The 23,770-nt window shown below is 36.6% G+C and overlaps 1 protein-coding gene across 1 annotated transcript in view; it reads right to left on the reverse strand.

Moving 5' to 3' along the window:
* Window positions 1–277: 277 nt before the first annotated feature.
* The window catches only part of LOC121734670 (KH domain-containing, RNA-binding, signal transduction-associated protein 1), a 217,170-nt gene continuing 193,677 nt past the window's right edge, over window positions 278–23,770 (reverse strand). The window contains exons 6-11 of the mRNA XM_042125626.1: window positions 19,414–19,563; window positions 15,848–15,973; window positions 11,638–11,734; window positions 7,607–7,711; window positions 2,509–2,674; window positions 278–2,223 (exon numbers count right to left, since the gene is read on the reverse strand). Coding sequence (XP_041981560.1) covers window positions 2,151–2,223; window positions 2,509–2,674; window positions 7,607–7,711; window positions 11,638–11,734; window positions 15,848–15,973; window positions 19,414–19,563 — 717 coding nt within the window. The 3' untranslated portion in view covers window positions 278–2,150. The remainder of the gene's footprint in view (window positions 2,224–2,508; window positions 2,675–7,606; window positions 7,712–11,637; window positions 11,735–15,847; window positions 15,974–19,413; window positions 19,564–23,770) is intronic.

The following is a 23,770-nucleotide window of genomic DNA, read 5'->3' on the forward strand; positions in this document are numbered from 1 at the left end:
AACGAACATAACACCTCCCCCATTTTGAAAGTCGGTTAAAATTGTAGCCTATGTGTTATTCTAATATATAAGCTATATTATTGTAAAGTTTCATTAAAATCCGTTCAGAGTTTTTGCTTGAAAGAGTAACAAACATCCATACATCCACACATCCATACATCCAAACAAACTTTCGCCTTTATAATATTAGTAGGAAGGAAGTAGGATTCCGAAGACATACTATATGACTTTGTCTATATGACTATATATTATGATATAATATATGACTTTTGGGATGTCACTGCACTTGTCTCATCAGTGGTAAACCAATAAAATGTGACGACGGATACACGATGACGTCTTGAGCTATGGATGGCTAGTAAACTAGATTTCTTTTCGGAACCTAGGCTATCTGCACTCTATTGTAATATTACATTGATTGTGAATATCGTAACAATTTCATAAAATAAGTGCATTTATAAACATTTAATTTGGTGTGTACATACAATGATATATCGGAGGTGTATTTAAAATATCTTTATGAATAACGATCTATTAACATGCAAACGTGATTCCGTAGATAAAGCTCGTTAAATAACAACAAAATAATCGATTGTTTTTTAAATTTTATAATAATTTCTTATGAACAACATCGAGTATTTACAGAATATTACATACTACTTATTGTAGGATATACCTGGTCCTTTATAAGCCCTATAACCATCCAAGATCCGTCTCCCTTCGCAAGACACGGCCAAGGAAAGTAAAAATCAAACTGACGAAAGTCGGTACGCCTCTCCACATTGAGTCCAAATTGAGTCATAATGGATGGAACATGGTTAATGTTTGCGACTATGATTGCGAAGCTGTCTGCATGCATAATCGACAACGATCATTGACGAATATGCCTGCCCACACGTTATCGATCGCTTTTATTTGGTCCATAATGGACCAACATGGAGATAGGTACCTCATAAAATTACTTTAGTCAATAAACATTGTGACAATGGAATATTGAAAAAAAAACCTTTCACTGGAGGTAACTTGTACACAATAATTTATGTTCGCAATTTAAAGAGTCTTCGTTAGTCTGAAACAACATTTTTAAATATCCCCAACTTTTCGAGGATCAAAACTTCAAAACCGTCTTAAACAAGATATTTATTATAGACACTTGCTATAATTAAGGGAACCACCAGACAGAGAGCGGTCGCCGGTCACGCGGTCGCGCTGTTGACCGCGTTCAAGTTCAAGTTTAAGCGATCAGTTTTGGGTTCATTGAGTTGTATTATGTTATATAGAGATACTAACACAGGGGACATTGCAACCGCGTCAGAATTCCTCCTTTGTGACTGACCGCTCGAACGCAGAATGCGAACGCCGAACGCTTGAACGCGTGACCGCTCTCTGTCTGATAGCTCCCTAAGCGAGACAGCTCGGCTACCTCGTAATAAATTAGGAGCAATCGATAAAGATACGGCGGAATTAAACCGGGAATCGAATCTTGGAGCTTCACAAGCAATTTCGTAGGCCGCTCAATTGACTAGACTTTATTCCTACATTTACGAATATTTATTATATCGTAGGTAGTATATAGCTAGTATGGTGAATATTATACACAATTCTGAAGGTGATTTGTTAAAATATCATCGGCATTATCTTTTAGAATCGTAGACGTAGACGTGGCATGACGAGGCAAAAGTGTAACCAAACTGTGGGTTTAATAAAAAATATTATATAACCCCAAAGTGGGTACTTTGGGGCTATTTAATATATTTTTGTTCAATATGACATGAACTATGTCAGCTCTGATTCAGATTCATTCATAGTTCATATTATACGCTTAACACGTTGACTGCGACGTAAGAAAATGGTACTCAGTGTCAGTCACAAATGCCTCAACGATACACAAAGTATGCTAGGTTCACATTAAAATTGTAATTAAAATTTTTCATTCCTATCATTATTATAGTTCATTGTATTTTATACGAAATTTTATATGAACCGACTATTTTAAAAATGTTTTCAGCGCTTATACTAGTAAAAATGAATTCCATATACCTCTTATTCAACCATAAAAAACAATAGTCTATGTAGATAAAATGTAAGCTAAATATGTACAATATAAATTGTTTTATCTAATTGAGAATTTGACTAAGTCGTTGTCTACATTACGCTAAGTTGATGTTGACGCCGACGCCGGTGACGAAGTCGTCCCTGATGAGGGGCAGCAGCGCGGGGTGACTGGAAAATTGAGGAAAACTTAATATAGAACCAAGTAACTGCATTCCCCTAATAAAATTGAGGAAAGAAAATCTTGTCACCAAATAAATCTTGATTAAACTTTTTTATGCAATGTGAGAGGGGATCACGCTTTTATTAAAATATTCAGATGTTACAAGTCTTTCATAAAGTACGTTAATATTAATAAAAACAAGATTAGTAACAAAAGGGGTCCTTCATGAAAGTCATTAATCATTAATCATCGTAAGAGCGGTAAGTGGTAAATGCTTCAGTAAGTTTACATACTCGTGCGGCGCGGGCCACGCGGGCGCGTGCTTGTGCGTGGCGGCGCGCGCGCGGGCCAGCAGCGTCATGACGGCGCGCTTAGTCGGCGACATGGCGGGCCGCGCGCCGCCCAGCAGGGGCCGCTTGCGTCCGCTCGCGACCCCCACCCCACCCGCCCCAACCGCACCTGCGGGAAACGACACATTAGAACAGTGTTTCGCAAACTTTTTGTTTTCAAAATACATCTAGATTTATGACAATTTTTGGAGGTATACCAGAAGTTAATCAGTGTGGTGGTGGTGGTGCTCTGTTCTCAATTCCTATCCTTTTCGTCGATCGTCCTGAACGGTACGAAACCTTCAAATCCTGGTGGTTATTCTTTAACAGCACAAATGCTCCGTCATAGTCGTTGTTGGATAATATAACGATTATAATATTATTTACCTAATATAATATACATAATATGGTCGGCTAGACAGGCATACACGTTAACTACTTAACCTTGCTATTGCGATCTAGGCCCCGAGGGATCCAAAGCTCAATAGCAGTAAAATATAATATAGAATCCACTTCGAGTTTCCTTTTTAAATAAATGTCAACAACAGTCTTAAACACGCGGCGCTATAAAACCGCAAATCGACGGAAATAAACAAAAAATCCGATTCACAAACCTTCTAATTGGGCCGACCAAAGTAGCGCGTAAATGAAATCAACTTTATCGAATCGAAATTTATTCAACTTCCTCGGCCGACGGCCACCTTTGACATGGATTTAATTAGGTAAAATATTATGATATTTATTTCTCCGAGCCTTCTTTTAATTTTCCTCTTTTCGTAAATAAGATTAATTTATTCTTCGTTAATCTGACCGAAGGGCGTTCGTCGGTCGGACTCGAGAATAATTTTTCTTACTTACAAATGGCATGTGTTAATTGTTTAACCTTATTTTTTTTGGCTTAAATACTGCCTTGGTTTTATTTACATAGTAAATGTCTAAAGCTTATAAATTGTAATTACGTTCCTTTTTCAATTAATAACTTGAAAAAGTTATAAAAAAATGTAAAATGTTGATATAAATTAATAACATAAACTTTACGAATAGTCCGGTCACAAGGTGAGTGCGCCAGAAATTTTGCATGGCAGTAGAAATGTTATGAAGAAATGCAGTGATTTTGTCTTTACACTTTAATTTTCTTTAATGCACACAATGTATAATAATTTGATTCAGTAGCCCAGATTTAAGTTAGCTGGTAATATTTGATCGATTAGAATTTTAAATTGAGTACGCAAAGAACTTGAAACATAATAATTACCACAACCGCAATTAGTGAATGCAGTGAATGAAACGATCGCCATTCAAACGCAAATTCCCTTCACAGAAGTAAAACTTCAGTTCGGTGAGTCGATAGAAAATACCATTAAGGGGGCGACTAACCCAACATTTTAGATTTTAAAATTCATTTTTATACTCGAAAATAAGCCCCGAATTGTTTCATTTTCTAAATTATGATACTACATTATATTTCTGAGAATTCGATCTGAGCAAAAACACGATTATATCTTAAAATTTTCTCGATGGAAAAAAATTACAAAGATGTATCTAATTTTCACGAATTTTTCATTTATTGCCATAACCATGCATTGAACTAAGTTAATATTTTAACACATTGTATAAAATTCATCACTGAGAAACCGACCTAGCGGAGTTTTAAAATGTTGTTAGTATATTAATCGAGTTATTGAGAAAAAACTAATTTGGCGATGAATCCGCGTCGTCCTTTTTCACCTGGCATATGGAAGACGGGCGTGAGTGTGAAGAGAGAAGGACGATTTTTTATTTTTTGGGTTAGTCGCCCTCTCAACCTATTTAATACGTTAACCTTTAAAAACTTTTTTGTTTGACATTTTGTAGCCTTAGGTAAATAGTTCTTGAGTGTGATATGTTTTCGCTTATCTTTAAGAATTAATTTATATTTTCCTTCCTCCATCCTTTTATTAATATTTTCACTGAGCTTTGAAAATAAATCTATATTTTCCTTCAAAATATAACCGCTAAGTTGTTTTAATTGTATATTAGAGGGTAACATGTAGCTGGCGCAAGGAGTGCACGTCTGAATGGGCGCGCTGCAGCCTGCAGGTTATTAACATTTTAAAATGCATTCGGTATACTGGTACTAAACTCCAAAGGATTATATTATACACTACTATTTTTCAACCAACATGAAAATATTTTAATTAAATAAAAAGATTAGCTTAACGCAGATGGAAAATAATTGGTTTTGGTCGTCGATGTGCAGTCAGCAGCGAGGCGCATGATCTAGATTCTAGACAGAATTCCATTTTTGACCTTAAGGCGCTCCCTCACCGGAAGCATTCGCGTGTAATGTAAGATTATAGATTTGGCTTTGAGCATAACATTACAATTCTATCTCCCTGACCGACGAGTATTCTCGTGTTTAATGTCAAACTAGCTATTTGACCGAGCTTTGCTCGGTATTCGATAAAACACGAATAAAATGACATTTTCTAAAAATGATTCCTAGCTAGATCGATTTATCGCCCCCGAAACCCCCTATATACTAAATTTCATGAAAATCGTTGGAGCCGATTCCGAGATTCCAATTATATATATAAATATACAAGAATTGCTCGTTTAAAGATATAAGATTAAAGGTTGTAAGTTATGTATATCAAAATATCATGTATCATTACAAGGTGCGCATTGTAGTGCTCGGTTCTCCTCCTTCACTGATGTAATTCTCGACTCTGTAACGTTACATTACACGCGAAATATGCTCCCGGTGAGGTAGCATCTTTATAATAATAATAATATCTTTATTTCAGGCCAAATAGCCCATATTGTAGCCTAACAGTTACAGGTTATATAATATTATGACATTAAAAATTAAGATATACTTAATATAAGTACTACTTACAAAAATAACAACAAAGGTGTTAGTAAGTTGGTTAGTATACAATAATAAAGTTTATGTAATAATTAAGAGTTAGTATTTGTTAGTAAATGTAATTTAACCTACTTCTTATTACTACTAAGGTACTACACTTGTCCAGTATTTTTGAAACGGACTGTCAATTTTTCCAGCTAACGTTCTTTATAATAAAAACTATAATATTAACAAAGTTCCTGTACTTAGAGGCTAAGTTAGCTAAGGTCTCATAATGACAGGGGTCATTCGCGATACTCGTTCAGTCCATAATTGATTAAAAAAAACTAATTTAAAATTAATGCATTGCCGAAAGAGTACATTACAGATTCGCAGGTGGCGGACGTGTCCGTCCGTGTGGCTCGTCTACGCAGGCCCTTACGTACGGTATATAGGTGGCTCGTCTACGCAGGCCCTCACATACGGTGTATACCTATAGGTATTTACGTCCAGCATATAAAATGACCTGAGGCGTATCGTCTATAACAAAAGAGAATAGGCTTTTGTTACAGCAACGAATAAAAAATTGAGTAACAATTTCAGCAAAATAACACGCGGACAAAAGACTAAAGGAAGATTTTTATGTATGGTGCAAGTTACAAATGATGAGAGAATTTTAATAATTATAATATTAGAAAATCTCATTATATTTATTTATTTATTTATAGCTAATATTATTTTCTGTTTGCTAATAGACCATATATGATATACGTTTAACTAAACATGTTTATTGACAAATTTATTCACTATACGATATTGTGGTAAGGAAAAATATGGTATTTCTTAAAACATAACTTTTGTTGTATAATTTATTACTTGGGAGATAATTTTATAATATATAACTCATAATAAAAAATCATCAAATACCTACACACGTATGGAAATAGATACATATTTTCATTGTGAAATCACTTTGTCTCATGTCTTGGGCCACCTCCGCTTTTCTCATTAAGCACGGGGAATTTGCGGATGAGGCCGGAGTTCGACGGGCGACGAGCAAGAATCGTTTGAGTTTTAGAAACCACCCGCCGACGACCGTCACTTGCAGTCGAGTAATAATTGATCCACAAATGCTACCATAGTTAACAAAAAATCCTTTTTTTGTAACCTAGGAACTATCAGAAAGGAATAGTCTTACATATTATCTTTTATTAATTACATCGTTTTTTTTTTCGTTTTATGTTACTTTTTGTGATAGTCTTCCTAAAGCTGATCGCACATTTGCCAGCACGCGCTCTATGTGCGATCACCTTAAGTTTCCGGCTGCTTCTAGTCATGCATCTACAATGAGAGTTTAATAATAATGTATGTTGATTAGTGACAACCATTAGACCGTCAACGATCTCTGAGTGTATTAGAGAGATTAGAAAAGATCAGAGATCATCAGAGATGCTGCAGTTGCAATAGACATAGAGAGAGAAAGAAGATGATATACAGGTAGAGGAAGTGATGATACAGACGGTACATTTTTGGTGATTTCAGTTTAAGACAAATATACAAAATGTAACAAAACTAAGTGATAATACTTTAGAGATACGTGTTCCTTGTTGACATTACTGTGAAAGTAGCAGCGATGAAAGACCACTTTTTTACTTTTGTATGGGGAAACTCGTGATGCTGGGGCGCTTGCCCATACAAAAGTGGAAAAAATTTGGTCTTCCAGCGCTGCTATTTTCACAGCGAACTCTACATAGGAGACTGATGCACACCCTAAAATATTATCACTTAGGGTGGGTTGCACCAGAGGCGTAGTTATAGTTAAAGTTATAAGGTTATCGTCAAATATGTTGTCCATTATGGACTTCTACTAGGGATTTGACAGTTTATTTGACATTTTGTAATAGTTAAAGTATGTTGGTGCAACCCACCCTTAGTTTTGTTACACCCTGTAGAAGGACATAGAAGAGAAAAGAGCGTTGATGATAAAATGTAAGGGAGCTATACACGTACCGTTGTTTCTAATTAAGAAAGATATACTTACAGACCAAGAAAGAGAAGAAATATAATATAGATAGAGGAAGAAGAGAGAAGGAGCGATGATGACAAAATGTAAGGGAGCGTCTAATAAGACGTAGCGTTATTTCTGATTAAAAAAGAGATAGAGATCCAGAAATACAGGAAAGAGAGAGAAGGAACGATGATGATATAAGGGAGCTATAAACGAGACGTACCGACCTTGCGTCGCCAGAGCGTGCACGGCGGCCGGCTTGACCCCCCGGAGAGCCGGGTGGTGCAGCACGCCGCCCAGCACCGGGCTGCTCAGACCCAGGATGTCGCCGCCTGGGGGTTAGTGGTGGTTAATATGAGAGATGTTGTGTTATTGTTAAAGGATGGCGAAGAGATGTGATTTGATGGTGTTTTTGTAAGCGATAACAACTTTAGGTTCAACTACATTAACTATAGAAAGTAGAGTAGTTGAAACTGCAATTAATATAGATCTTCCAACAAGCAGATAATATAAGAAGGCCCTACTCTAAGCTGGGGCACGCCATATAATGCATAATCCTGATTGCCTGAATAAGGGAGCACATGCCCATACTACGTGACCTACTTTTTAAGATTTTTGACCCCCACCCCCCTCCCCCTGGTGACCACGCGTAGTATTTATATGCTAAGACCCCCCCCCCCTTCAATTGTTCACGTGGTATTGACAAGAATAATTTTTGGCTATAAATAAACAAAAAATGCCAGTGTCAAGTTTTAATTAAATGTCGAGAAAAAAAATTTCGTATGACGTTTCTCTCGGCGATATTGACTACGTGACAAAACTCTAGACCCCCTCCCCTTCTCTTGTGACCGAGCGTAGTATTTTGAAGACCCCCCTCCCCCCCTAAATGGGTCACGTAGTATGGGTATGTTCGCTTATAAGACTCGCCATGATGAACAAACGGCCTAGATAGGTTCCTACACATTTGTAATCGTTCGGCCATCATCATAGGCCAACATGAAGAGGACGCATAAGAAATACTAATCATAATATCAGTAATTTTTAACCGACTTCAAAAAAGGAGGTTATCTATTTAACCCTGATGTTTCATCAAAATCGGTTCAGTAATTTTTGTGATAAGGAATTTTAATTCTTAGGGTGGGTTGCACCTTAGGCGTAGTTATAGTTAAGGTTAAGTTTATAATTAAATATGGCGTCCATTATGGACTTTTACTATCGATTTGACAGTTCATTTGACATTTTATTATGGTTTAAGTTAAAGTTATAGTTAAAGTAACTTGTTGCAACCTGTGTTTCTGTGTACGTAAATATGTACCTACATAATATTGTCATTTAACTAGTTTCATGCTTCCTTTTAAGGAACCGCAATCAGTTTGACATTACTCCAGAGACGCTAGCTTTAATATTCGAAATGGGAAACAAGCAAATATCCCGAATACAGCGTTATGATATACGTTGCAGTTTAGCGGCCCGCAAACTCTCCTGACGTCACAACTTCTGACTACAGAAGTCGGAACTTCTGACTGCCGAAGTCAGAAGTTGTGAGGTCTCAGCAAACAATATTCTGACGTTGCCCCTAACGCTTCTATTGGTATACCGGCTAGATATTATAATATTATACAGAGAAAAACACTAACTGCTTTGACTACGATAAAGTTAACAACCACGGTATTTAGCCAAATTGCATTTGACAGTTTTAACAGCCAAGGTAATAAATAATGTAATGTTATTTGACAGGACATTATTTTTTTGTATCTCACTTCTCTGTTGAAACTATCGAATGAAATGTTTTTACAAAGTATCTATAATTTCTGGAATTGCAACCTAGTCTGTCAGCTTGATGTAAACTTTTGGGAAATCTAAAAAATGTTTTTACCTACTCATATATTTTCTAAATACCTAATAGCTTTTCGATCAACAGTGTTATTAATTCCTGTAATGTTTAGCAGTGGTCTGTGGCACTCAACCTTTTTTTATCCGGGCTTTGATCCGGGCCACAAACACGTGTTGGTCTTGGTGTCGCGGGCCTCAACCAGAATTTTTAAGGTTAGTTACGTTCTTCAAAATTAGTGATTTAAAAGTGAAAAACTTTTCACGACTTTGTTGGACGTAAATTTCTAAGTGATTTAACTACACGCGGGCCACAAACAAGTGCGGCCCGCGGGCCGCATGTTGACTATAGCTGGTCTAGAGATTTATAATCGGCACTTAAAACATATTTTCAGCAAGGTTCAAGGTGTGCTCAGTGTCGTCGTATCTTCTGTTCTTCGTATATTTTATAAAACCGACAACATTATTAACCCAGGGTTAACTAACCCAGATTTATGCAAGTGGGCCTAAGTAGACACATGTAAGACATGCTGTTGAGTTAGATAAGGTACTCAGAATCGTGTCTTATTATACATAATTAATATACAAGGCACTAATTACAGCTCTCAGCGCGGAATACTCGATGAGCCTTCGAAAGAGCATACTGGGTCATGTGTAGCCTGTGTAGGGAACGTACAGTAACTATAAGACGTGGCAGGACACGTCAAGTAAATTATACAGCAAAAGTTATGGATTTTGAAACAGCACTTTCTTTGTACGAGAACCACTGACCTCCATTATATATTATACAAATATACAAGTACCCTGGACTTATGATACCCTTTGAAATGATAGTTACTTTTCGTGCCTATTTGAAGCGCCCCCAAAGCGGGGAAAGAGAACTAAATCTGACGTAAAAATAACGTTTGAAGGCGCCATATTGGCGCTGATAGTAGTGAGGGCACTTGGAACTAATACTAGTGATGACAATAAATAACGATTAAGCGGCCATTTGCAATTTACGTTAGATTTAATTCTCTTCCCCCGCTTTGGGGGGCTGATTCCGCTTCAAATAGGCACAAAAACAGGTGGGCATCATAAGTCCAGCGTACTTGTATAATGGAGGTCAGTGATGAGACCGGACAGGAACTATAGATGGCAGCGCATGTCAAGTAAATGGACAAAATTTTTCGGATAGGCTATTCCAGTTTTCAGCACCTTAATTGCGCACGTTCCCTATATTTCGTGGCGTAATCACGTTACCTCTAATGAAGTCAAAGTGTGGAAGTTCGTGTTAATAATCAGGCAGCGACTTCCCAACTACGCTCTCATATTTACGGCCGATTTAAGTTCCAGCGAAGTGTTTCAAGTTTTGATGTGTGTCATTTACTGGTGCAATCACTGCGTTGCATAGTTGCAAACGTAACAACTAACAAGCAAACTTGCCTAATGAGGCCAAATATTCAAACGGCAACGCGACGCGTAGGTGTATTTCTTTTGTATGGATTTGATAAAACGTATAATATTCTCTTTGGGATATGACAGATTTGCAAGACGCCTCAGTCCTCCCCCATGTCCACATTATGCGCTTTCGTCTTCAATTTTCGTCATCTTCTTTCTTTCGTTTTGACGCAACGCCAACATTGTCATTTTTGTTTTTTGGATACGATCAGAGGGCATGCGTCGCGGGCATGCCTCACGTTCGCTGTTGACTGCGCTATAACGCATGCCCTTGATGAACAGAAAAAGGCACAGTGTGGACAAAGCTATTTCAAATCTGTCAATTCAGTACAAATTTAGAAATATGCATCTAGTCATCTACGGGCTCTACGGTACGGTCTTGTTGCGGTCTGAATTGACCCTAATGCGAAAGGTAGAAATAGCGTTGGGCCGTGAATCGTGATGGACCATTCACCATGATTACCACAACGTCACTGCTATGATGTCGATCAAGGAAGATGTAACTTTGGTTTTCCAATTTTTATATGTTATTATTTTCTACATTTTAACTAGTTACTACCCATATTTTATTTTAAAAAATATGATGTCGGTCTTTAAACTAATACAATAAATAATTTATAAAAATAGTTTTGATGACATATACGTCGTTCCTAAATATGTGTTAAATAGTAACTTGTACTGGGCATCTCAAAAGTAGTACAGTAAACCGAAGGGGGGTGACTCAGGGGGTCATTCTGAATAACTTTTGTTCATTGACTTTTGGAAATACGCGAAAAATGCTTTTCTTAGTAAAAAGTCACGTGAAGTTTCTATGGAAAATCAATATTTTTTTTCGCGCATTTCCAAAAGTCGTAGAACAAAAGTTGTTCAGAATGTCCCTCTGAGTTCACCCCCTTTCGGTTTACTATACTAATTTTGAAACATATAAGTTGCTAGAGATATACAATGTATTATGTAATACAAGATAGTACACAACAATCACACTGACCGAGTATGGAGTTCTGTGTCAGCAGGTGGTGTGTGGGGGGCTGCTGGATGACGCCGCCGCCGACCAGCATGCCGTGACCAGCATGACCCGTAGCCAGCTAAAAAAATAAAAAAAAAAAACTTTTAATCGCTGAATAAATTTGAAGTAGCTTCAAATTAAAAAATTAAAAGTAGTTTTCAGAATTGTCCTTGTTGATCAACCACCGGTTCTGGAACTCACACGCCGGCGATTCTTAGCTATATTATTAATTTATTGGATTTTAAAGTCGTAGAATTTTCTTGCACCACAATTTACAGAACGACCGTTCGTTCTGTCTGTTGTGCTTGCGTCGCACACATAGACATGTAACTACCATGTGACGCTTGCCTATTCCCGATCCGTGCAATTTATACGCCTACTTGATTCTATATTGATATGACTACAATCTTAGACCGCTATACCTAAACTTATAACGTCTGCGTCGTCCAAAAATAAAATTTGAGGCCGATTTATTTGCATGCGCATATTTCACCATTTTGAGCCTTTATAACATAATCCCACTTATTATCTAAATCATTCACATTTGTAATCTGGTTACACTGGTTACTCGACGAGGCTGTGTTTTCCCGTATTCAGCACTCAGCATCGGAATATCAATGAGGGCAATAAATCTATAAGGAAATAAGACGTTGTCAAAATACATTCAATAACTCTGGCCATACGAGCTATAAATAACTGCGGATAGAACAGGCCAGTGTTTTCACAAGGTTATTTTTCCACGTGAATACTGATTACCAGCTAAAGTACTAGTAGCTTTTATTAAAATCCGTTCAGAAAGTTTTGAATGTAAGAATAAGGAACATACTTCCATGATCCATCCAATATCATAAACTTTTACAATTTTCTTGAGTTTTTCTCTAAAGTTCCTATATACGGAAATACCTATGGAATCTGGTCAATACGATATGATGTATTCTAGTATGTGTACGAATCTGGTCAGGTCTGCCTGCGCCAGCCCAACCAGATTTGATCGGCTTCGCCGTGTGCAGGGTGTAACAAACTAACTGATAATACTTAGGGTGTGTACGTGTTCCTTGTAGAGAGTTCACTGTTAAAGTAGCAGCGCTGACAGACTAAGTTTTTTTTCCATAGGTGGTGCCTGTATACTTGTCAAAAAAAATAAGTTTTCACACTGCACTACTATTAACTTTTCATACTCTACTGATAATGATTTTGAATGTTGCGGTATAGAAATAGTAGATCTGAATATGATTATTATATGCATATACAGAACCCCAACGTCAGTAGTCAATACATTTTTTGAAAAGCTTGACACGTTATTGCATAATTTAATAAAAAAAAAACAAATAAAAGTATTGTAATTGCAGGAGACTTTAATATAAATCTATTAAAAAAAACTAAAGAATCTGATAACTTACGTGACATTACATCTAATTATAATTTAAAAATACACTTTAATCAACCTACAAGGCAGATGACATGTATAGACAATATAATAAGTAATTTGACAAATGCTAATAGTGAACTCTTACACCTAGGTCTATCTGACCATAACACTGCACAACTTATCTCGATACCAGTAGAAGAATATAAAAGCAATATACATACATGCCAATATATCTATAAAAGAGCTTATAATAAAGATAATATAAAAAAATTTAAAAACTCAAGCATTTCAAAAAAAGCAAGCATTTCTTTTAACGAATGTTATAATTTACATGATTTTAATGACGATTTTAATAATTTCTATGACAAGTTTCTACTATTATATAAACTCTGTTTTCCCGTGATGCGTATAAAGGTTTCTAAGACACACAAAACGCCAAACTGGATTACAAAGGGCTTAAAAATAAGTTGTAAAACTAAACGCAAATTACAATTTAGCGCCTATCGAGACAAAAACAAAAATACAAAATATAAATACAAAAAGTATAGCAGAACATTAAGAAAATGCTTCAGATATGCCCAAATAAAGTCTCACACTAAATACATAGCAACATCCAAAAATAAGTGCAAAGCTTCCTGGAACATTGTAAAAAATATCTCGAACAATAATGATGAAAAAAAATATATAACAGAAATAATTAATTTAAATAATAATAAAGTTGACACCCCATTAGGGATTGCAAATACTTTTAACGATTATTTTATAAAAAATACCAATGTGAATATTTCGAGCTCGGATTCTAAGGCAACAAGCAATATTGTTGAAAATGCTACGAGCATTTTCTTAAGTCCATGTACGAGTGATGAAATCAAACAAATTATCACTTCTATGAAGAATACTAGCACAGTTGGCTATGATGAAGTCTCTACGAAAATAATCAAAGAATGCAAAAATATTATAGCTCCAGTTTTGGCAGCTCTTATAAACAAATCGTTTACTGACGGCGTTTTTCCTAGTAAATTAAAAACGTCGATTATTAAGCCCCTGCATAAAAAAGGTGATCGTAGACAAATAAACAATTATAGACCAATTACCTTAGTCCCTATTTTGTCTAAAATATTTGAAAAGGCTATGCACAAGAGAATTATTTCCTTTATAAACAAATTCAATTTACTAAAAAACGAACAATACGGATTCCAAAAGAATAAATCGACACAACAAGCTTGCTTTAATATTACAAATCAAATTATTAACTGTGTGGATAATAAAGATCATTGTATAGTTATGTTTATAGATATGACTAAAGCATTTGACTTTGTTTCTCACAAAATATTACTAGATAAACTTAGCAAAATGGGTATTAGAGGACCAGCTCTTGAATGGATTAAATCATTTCTAGAGGATAGGATGCAATACACAGTCATAGAATATATCAACTTAAACAAGGGATCAGTAAATAGTAAATCTAAAAGTCTATTAAATGAATTTGGAGTCCCTCAAGGCTCAGTTTTAGGTCCTTTATTAATCCTGTTTTATATTAATGACATTTCCATTATGACTAATTATAAATTAACATTATTTGCTGACGACATAACAGCTATGCTATTTACATTCAATAATAAAACAGACGTGAACAAAACCGAAAATGACATTAATTTAGTACTTAATCTTATAATTCAATGGCTGACATCAAATAATTTAAAAATTAATATTAACAAAACAAAATATATACAATTTACAAACTATTATAAAAATGAAATTATACAACGAGTAGATGAGAACGTATTTTTAGGTATACAAATGGACAAATATTGCAACTGGCATGCACACATAAACAAAGTCTGTTCTAAACTAAACAGATTCGTGTATGTCTTGAGAAGACTTGCGTGGACAGTAAGTGATCAGACTGCAATTATGGCCTATCACGGATACGTTTCATCTATCCTGCGCTATGGACTAGTAATTTGGGGAAATTCAACCCCATTAAATAAGGCATTTATAGTCCAAAAAAAATGTCTCCGAGCCATAGCAAGGGTTCCACCATATGAATCGTGTAGGCCTTTGTTCAAAAAATATAATATATTGACCTTACCAAGCATGTATATATTAGAAATATTTAAATTTGTAAGTAATAATAAACATGTCTTTACACAATTAATAGATCAAGTACCCACAAAATTTTTTAGAAACTCGAATAGATAAAAAACCAAAGACAAGTAGTAGTATGTTTTTTGTATAAATAATTGTTAGTTGGTTAGTTTTAAGGTTATATTGACAATTTGCAGTCTTAATTAAATAACTTTGACATTTAGAATATTTTGACATTATATTTTTAACTTAATTTTGACTTGTAACGAGAAATTAGAAATTACAACTTTTTACTACCAAATTATTATTATTTATGACTAATGAATGATATAATTACTTACTTATAAATTGCCAGCCATAAAAATGTGTTAATAACTTTACTACTTAATTATTATAATTGTGATTATAATATTATTTGGACGTCGTCAACTACGACAAAATATGCGATCTTTCGAAATGTAACATCTTAAGCAACCATATTTTATCCAAATAAATATAATTTCATTTCATTTCACTTTTGTATGGGGAAACTCGTGACACTGGGGCGTTTGCCCATACAAAAGTAAAAAAATCGGTCTTTCAGCGCTGCTATTTTCACAGTTTACTCTCTACAAAGAGCATACACATCCTAAAGTATTATCACTTAGTTTTGTTACACCTTGTATAATCACCTCTTAAAGCTCAGACGTTAAATGGCAGACGTTATCGCCTTAAGTGATAGAAACATTAGCTAACCTGGTGATGGGCGGCGAGATGGTCGGAGGCGGAGGTGGGCACGGGCGGGGAGAAGTCCCGCCCGCCCACGTGGCTCACGATGCCCGCCGGCAGCGTCGGCTGCGCCGGCGCCGGGACCGTGGCCAGCTGAAACATACAATAGTCAGAGTACTGGCCATAGACGGACCGCAAGTTGGAGTCGGGACGGAATATTTTTTTTTTTTAATGAAATAAGGGGGCAAACGAGCAAACGGGTCACCTGATGGAAAGCAACTTCCGTCGCCCATGAACACTCGCAGCATCAAAAGAGCTGCAAGTGCGTTGCCGGCCTTTTAAGAGGAAATAGGGTAATAGCGGAGGGTAGGGAAGGGAAGGGAATAGTTGAGGGTAGGGAAGGGAATAGGGTAGGGGTTAGGGGATTGGGCCTCCGGTAAACTCACTCACTCGGCGAAACACAGCGCAACCGCTGTTTCACGCCGGTTTTCTGTGAGAACGTGGTGTTTATCCGGTCGAGCCGGCCCATTCGTGCCGAAGCATGGCTCTCCCACGTATAAATGCTCTGGAGCGGTCGCGTTGAAAGCACCGACCGCTCAAGCACTGCTCGAGCGGGCCGTGTATTGCGGATATTGATTTTGAAAACTGCAGATCGCCGTTTTTCCATACAAACGCTGTCCCCTGTTTCCTCCCTGGATAATGCCGGTAGAGTTATGATTTTTTTCCTGAATATCTATGGCCACTATTAGCATGTCTCTATGTTTTCTTTTTTTTCATAATTTTATTATTAAAAAAGATAAGAACGTCCAAAAACCCAAAAAATTGCAAGATTTTCCTCTGTTTTCAAACACCCAGAAAACGAAACTGGCTAAAATATACAAAAAAAAAAAATAAAACATAGGAACACAGCTCAAGCCTTGTTTTAATTCTTAATGAAAAAAGTACTTAAATCAGTTAAGTTTTGGAGAAGGAATCAGCGGACAACGAATCGAAGATTTTCTGTTCTTTTATTAGAACTTTTGTCGTGTTGTCTCTATCGCGCTCTGCGGTGGGAGAATTGAGATTGGTGAGACAGCAATACATTTTCAAATACCTATTTTCAATTTCTCTCGCCCCTGGTGTATCCTCTTAATCAGACATGTTTTGATGTAAGGATATTCGCAATTACGTAAATTTCCAAACAAAAAGCAAGATCAAAATACAATCATGATCTTGCGTTTAGGACCTATGATTCCATACACATATAGACAGATACGTCAGTAATATCAGTATTTTAATTGTTAACAAATTAGGTGATGTTGATCCGTTGCGTCAATTTATTACGGACTCGTACATTCTTATCAATATAAAGTATCGCATTAGTTCTGCGGTTTAATCATAAAGAGGTAACAGACAGACACACTTTCGCATTTATAATATATTAGTATAGATAAACCTTTATGCAGTCTATGAACGTAAGATGATATGGCCATCGAAGTCATGATATGTCATAAACCATAAAGTTAATATACCTAGCGGAATAGAGCAACAATCACGAGCAGTCAAACGAAACCGAAATTGGTGTACATCTGTGTGTAAAATTATATGTACGTATACACTTACACAAACGTGATTGAACATGAATTCTATGAGATTAAATTGTCAACGTGGCAATAAGACAAAAAGAGTTCTGCTGTCATGTATCACACGTCTCTTTTTACCACGCAGTGTTACATCCCGCTTGCTCAAGCCTTTGTTTCTCTTTTCCGCTAGGTATATTAACTTTATGACATAAATGCTGACCAAATGAAAAATAATTAAACTCATACCGCAATATCGTAATATTGATTTTCAAGTAGAAACAGCTACTTAAGCATTGAATATTAAATACGACATAAGAACCTCTAAATAATTAATAAGGCGGCGCTTTGAAAGTGCAGCTTGATCAAAGCTTTGTATCCTATTAGATATCTCTCTGAGGCGGAGCTTTATCCGTTTATATTATGATCCGAAAGTTCAGCGCGAGTTAAAGCTCACTAATTTTGTGTTGTAAGTTCCAAATGGAATTGTTGGAAGTTGTTTGGTGTCGAGTTGCGACGAGCACGCATTCAGGTTGTGTGTAGTTTGTAACGTACATAACCTGGAAGCTTTATAGGGTTAAGTTTAGGTTTTTTGGTTCATTTTAAAATAGGCGTTGATCTTATAGCTTCAAAAATGGATTGAAGTTTCACTGTCCCGCTAAAATTTGAAGGCTGCTGAACCGATTTGGCTGATTTTGAACTACAAATTCAGCCAAATCGAATGATATCAGGAAAGCCGTCATCATCTATAAACCATCAGATGTTTTGATATAATAGAAGATTTTTAAATACTTTACTAATTATATTACTGAAGAAGCCACAACTATATTATTATATCGGGACTACTAGTTTATACTTTACGTTACCTTAAAAACGTCAGCAAAGTTTCGTCTTAACGGAGATTATAATATAGGTAAACGAAACAGCTGGTATTGCTGAATTTAAAAACGTATCAGCTTATTACACACAATATCAATTATATTATTTGAATAAACGAATTACCGATGAGTTGTCAGCAGCGGGCGTTTGGCATCATTAATACATGTTATGTCGATATTGTGTGGAGCTAATTAATGATATGTTTGTTCATGGGAACATTCTCCTCCGAACACATGCCGTAAACCTTTTATTCTGTTTATCGAATTGCGGAAATAGCCTTGTTTTTGTTTTGTACCAATCAGAGTATTGGTTTCATCGTGATCACCTAGAAAAAAGAAAAAAGGCGGTTCATATTTAATTTTTTTCGATACTGTGGTCTGACTTTCAAAGATTCAACTTTATTGGCATCCAAGGTATGCTACAAACTCGGCACCTTGTACAGGCCTTTATAGGAGTTTGAAGAGAGTTATTGCATGTTCTGGAAAATGGCTGCCAATTTAAAGTATCCATATGAATATTATAAATATGAAGGTGTGTCTCTCAATAAATTTTGTCCGTCTGTTATTCGTAAATGCGGAATATAAAATAAGTTAACAAATAGGAATGATTCCCGCGCGTTGTTGGAAAAGTTGCGTGAAGATAATATGACACTACAAATACAAAGTCATGGCCAACAACCGACAAAAGTTAATTTTCATGACCACGCCACCGTCAATGAGAGAGATTGTCGTAGTAACTAATGACAGATCGTGGATTGGTTCCTATTGATCGGTCGTAATTACGGTCCGACTGGAATTACTATGGGAGATTGATGGTGCCTCTTTCAATTTGTTGGTACCGCCTCACACGATTATGCGCTGAATTAGGGGTATATCGATTGTGTTGCGTGAAATAGCGTCATACAACTGATTGGATTCCAAAAGAAAGGATAGGAAGGAACCAATTAATAGCTCATCGTAGCGCAGAACAGAGAAGGGCTGTAGGTAAGAGTTCTAGAAAAGTGATGCTCAATAAGAACCCTTACTCGAAGAGTTTCTTACAGTAAATTCAACAGCGCGAATTGCTGTTATTTCCATGCAGGGTTGGCTTAAGCCGGATGTAGTCAAGAACAGCATCTTCAGTATCTGCTGTGCTGGTGTGGGACATTATGCTCACCCTCTGCTTGTGCTGCGTATCCCGCAGCGGCAACGCCTCCTCGCTCCCGCTGCGCGAGGAGTCCGGCGGCGTCAGGCGGCGTGGGTCGCTCTGGGACGACAGGATCTGCATCTCCAGCATCTGCTCTTGCCGGATGTCGTCGTTGTAGTCCTGTAAGAAATATTATGGTGTTAAAAATGGGAAATAGTTCTAGAAATTGCAATGCACTCTTAAAGAAGGTAGACTAAAGTATTCAAGCGAATTGACCGTACTTTAATTAATTAATTAAATGAAACTTATTTCCAAGTCGTGAGTTTTGTCAAATGCTGATATTTTATAGTATACTCCAATCTCCAGATGCACGAAAGTTCACAACCATTTCCTTGTGTATTCCGTTAATAACTTTGAATTAATAACGGGATAATCTGTCTGGATCAATCTCCAAAATATGCATGATGCATTTGAAGTGCATATAATAATGAAGACGGATAGTGCTCCAGATTATAATTCCTGTCTGACGCGCCGCGGTCCGCGTGCAGCTAATGGGGCTGCTCTGATTTATTGAGATCGCCGATGTGATGACACGCTCGGGACTGTATTAGATAGGCAAGGAATGCTTAGTTACATTCAGCAAAACTGATTCTTTTGAAATAAATCCATACTAATATTAAAAATGTGAAAGTGTGTTTGTCTTTTTTTTGTGTAATAAGGGGGCAAACGAGCAAACGGGTCACCTGATGGAAAGCAACTTCCGTCGCCCATGGACACTCGCAGCATCAGAAGAGCTGCAGGTGCGTTGCGGGCCTTATAAGAGGGAATAGCGTAATAGGGGAGGGTAGGGAAGGAAATAGGCGAGGGTAGGGAAGGGAAAAGGTTAGGGGATTGGGCCTCCGGTAAACTCACTCATTCGGCGAAACACAGAGCAAGCGCAAGCGTTATTTCACGCCGGTTTTCTGTGAGCCCGTTCTCCGGTCGAGCCGGCCCAGTCGTGCCGAAGAACCTCTTCATGCCCAAATCGCTGAACCGATTTTGCTGAAATTTTGTATCCAGGAGATAATTTGAGTACCGGAAAAGGTCAAAGGATACTTTTTATCCCGGCAAAATGTACGGTTCCCGCGCGATAAACGAATTTTGGCGCAACGGAGTTGCGGGCGTCATCTAGTTAGTAAATGAAGGTGGAAATTGCAGATCGCCATACTATCTCAATACACTCGTACATGGAGATTGGGAAACAGCAGACGAATAGAAACTAAAAAATGGCTGGCTTTATACCAAAAGTAAAATTATTATGTTCTTGAAAGTTAGAAGATTATTTTTCAGAAAAACTTTGGAAAAAGCGAAGGGTAAAATATGTCATAAATGAAAGGATAAAAGGAATAAATAGTAACCGAGCAAGCCATGAAAGGAAATGAATATTATAGGCGTCGGCTACGAATAACATGGGTGTCGGACGTTGGCATGGGCTTAAATCAGTAGTCCCCAACCTTTTTTCACACGGCCACAAATATGTTTCGATCTTGGTGTCGCGAGCCGCAACAAAAATTGTTTAGGGTTAAAAAATATCGTTCTTCAAAATTAACGATTGTTATTGTTCGAAGTGGAAAGAAATTCACGACGTTACATTATTTTGCCGGTGGGCGTGAATTTCAAAATGGTTTATTCATCACGCGGGCCACAGATAAAGTCCCGGCGGGTCGCATGCTGCCCGCGGGTTGGGTATATCTGATTTAAATAGTACATACAGACTACAGAGATACAGTGCGTAACAAAACAAAGTTAGATAATAATATTTTAGGATACGAATAATAAAAATTATGGAAACGTAACTCCCATTCTTCAACCGTTTTGAATTTGGTTCTTTTTCGCTCACTAAAATATGACAATAACTACGAAACACTAACATTCAGTATATAAAGCCGTTGACAATCATTGTCACTTGTATGAAAACACAAAATTGTGTACTGAATACGTGCTTAAAGTATGCATGTATTCGGGTAGAACTGACATTTTTGTAGACTCGCGGACAACATTTTTGACACAGTTAATCCTCCTTAGTTTTTATTATATCGTAGACTAGTTTAAGGCATGTGAGAGTGCCCTGTATAGAGTTTACTGGGAAAGTAGCTAGTACTAGCTAGTAATAGCTAGCAGCGCTAAAAGAGAAGCTTTTTAAACTTTTGTAGGTATGGGCATAATGCTTGCCCATACATGAACATATTAAAACACAGATTATTAAAAAAAAAATGCTGTTTCAAGTTTCAGCGCTGCTACTTTCACAGTGAACTCTGTAATATAAAGGCCACATACACACCCTAAAGTATTATCACTTTGTTTTTTACACCCTGTATAGCATAGCATACACACACATCTACATATATTACAATATAGTAACACACATACAAGTGGCAAAGTAGGCCGACAAACCTAGATATTAATGTTACAATCTGATCTCTGGAAATACAAATCGAGTTGAAGATTTATTCGCAAGATTTGGGGATAAGATCACGTTTTGGCAACCACGACAGATATTTTAGACGATGGAATTATTATTTACGTCACATAATGTTATCGTACGAATAAACTTAGACACATACTAAAAAGTGGCTTTTGCTTACAAGTGTTTTTTTCTTTTATTACTCGTAAATACCACAAAAGTGCGGGAATCGCGGGAAGTTATTTCTTTTAACAGTAAAAGAAAAAACGTTGCTACAGACTACAGGGCAAGACACATAATATACCTACTAAAAACTGGCTTTTGCTTACAAGTGTTTTTTCCTTCATTACTTGTAAATACCACAAAAGTCAATGCTGCGGGAATCGCGGGAAGTTATTTCTTTTAACAGTAAAAGAAATAACATTGCTACAGACTACAGGGCAATGTTTTTTTCATATTTTAGTAATCAACATTGTAGGTCGCTTTTACAGATTAGCGGTTTACTGTAATACTTGTAATAGAAAAATTGCCTGTAGGCGGAGCGATGATATAACCACATCGCGTACGCTGGAATACTTTACATTTGTGAGAGAAAATGTTCTGTTATTTAAAGCAAGATAAGCTATCGTCAATTATTATTGTTCAAATGCCAAAGTAGTATAATTTATTTGTCGGAGCTTGCTGCGCGAGTTTTACCTGAAGGAACGAACGCAAGCGTGACGTCATGTCACAGACGGTCGAACTTGGACATAGGCCCCACGGCACGTTCGTGGATTTGTCAAACAAGATTTGAATTTGAGAGCCCGAACCGCGCGGATGTGTCTGTTCGTTGGCGCTTCCTAATTAGTTTTCTAAACTTAATAATTATTATGTCAATCGATTGTGCATTGTGCAAATAAACAAGTTGTTACTCTACATCTGCCTACTTATAGATGCTTTTGTACTACCGCCGATATATTTATGTTACACCCTGTGAAATAGGCCTCTTGGATATCGTTGCTAAGCTACGGCAACGCCGCGTGTCGGTTGACGGCGGAAACTCACGGGCGCTTTTCTCATATGATTCTCATACAAGTTACTGCACTTTTTTGGTAATTGTTTATATTTTTAGCACAATAAAAAGTAATGAGCCAAATTATTATTGATTATAATTATTTATTGTGTGCCTCAAGAGTCAAGACGTAGTCTGTCCAACGCTGACAAAATGGGTCCACAGAATATCAGGGACTGTGGAGCCCACAGTCATGAACCTGAGTGGATTCCACTTCAATAGTTTGGGAATTACACCACCAACCAATTCGTATCTGGCGCCTTGCTTAATGCATTATTATGTTTTATTTTATGGTTATTATTTTTTTTTTTTCTCTTGCATTGTTGTTGTTTTTTTTTTGTGTTTCTGATTACTATCAAGCTACTTGTATTGTGTGGTGTTTTTAAATTTAAATGTACAGAACTTTGTGTAATGTCCAGATTATTGAATAAACGTTTATTTATTTATTTTTATTGTGGACTTCATAATATTTCCGCAGACTTTTTCCGCGGAAAATCAGTACTTATCGAAAGCTATATTTACTTAAATATACACGATCATGAAATATTCTTTCAAATTCATTGAATAAGATTTTTTACTTTGTATTTATTTATTTGTAAGATCATCTTCTTAGTTATTACTTATTACTAAAAACAGGTTGTTTACCTAATTAAAAATTATAGAGCACAAACTAATTCCAAAGCAATCATGTTCATGAAGTCTTCGAAATCCATGATGATGGAGAACGAGTCATCCGTGTAAAAGTAATACCACAGACCAGAGTAGGTAATCGACTGTACGACGTGAAAGTGGAGCTATGTATTTAATAATCTAAATATATTAATAATATATTTTCAGCAACTTTTCAACCATACATATGCAAAATAAAAATGGAAAATGCAGATGTATTTCAT

This window comes from Aricia agestis, chromosome 1 (assembly GCF_905147365.1).
Source record: "Aricia agestis chromosome 1, ilAriAges1.1, whole genome shotgun sequence".
Lineage (NCBI taxonomy): Eukaryota > Metazoa > Arthropoda > Insecta > Lepidoptera > Lycaenidae > Aricia > Aricia agestis.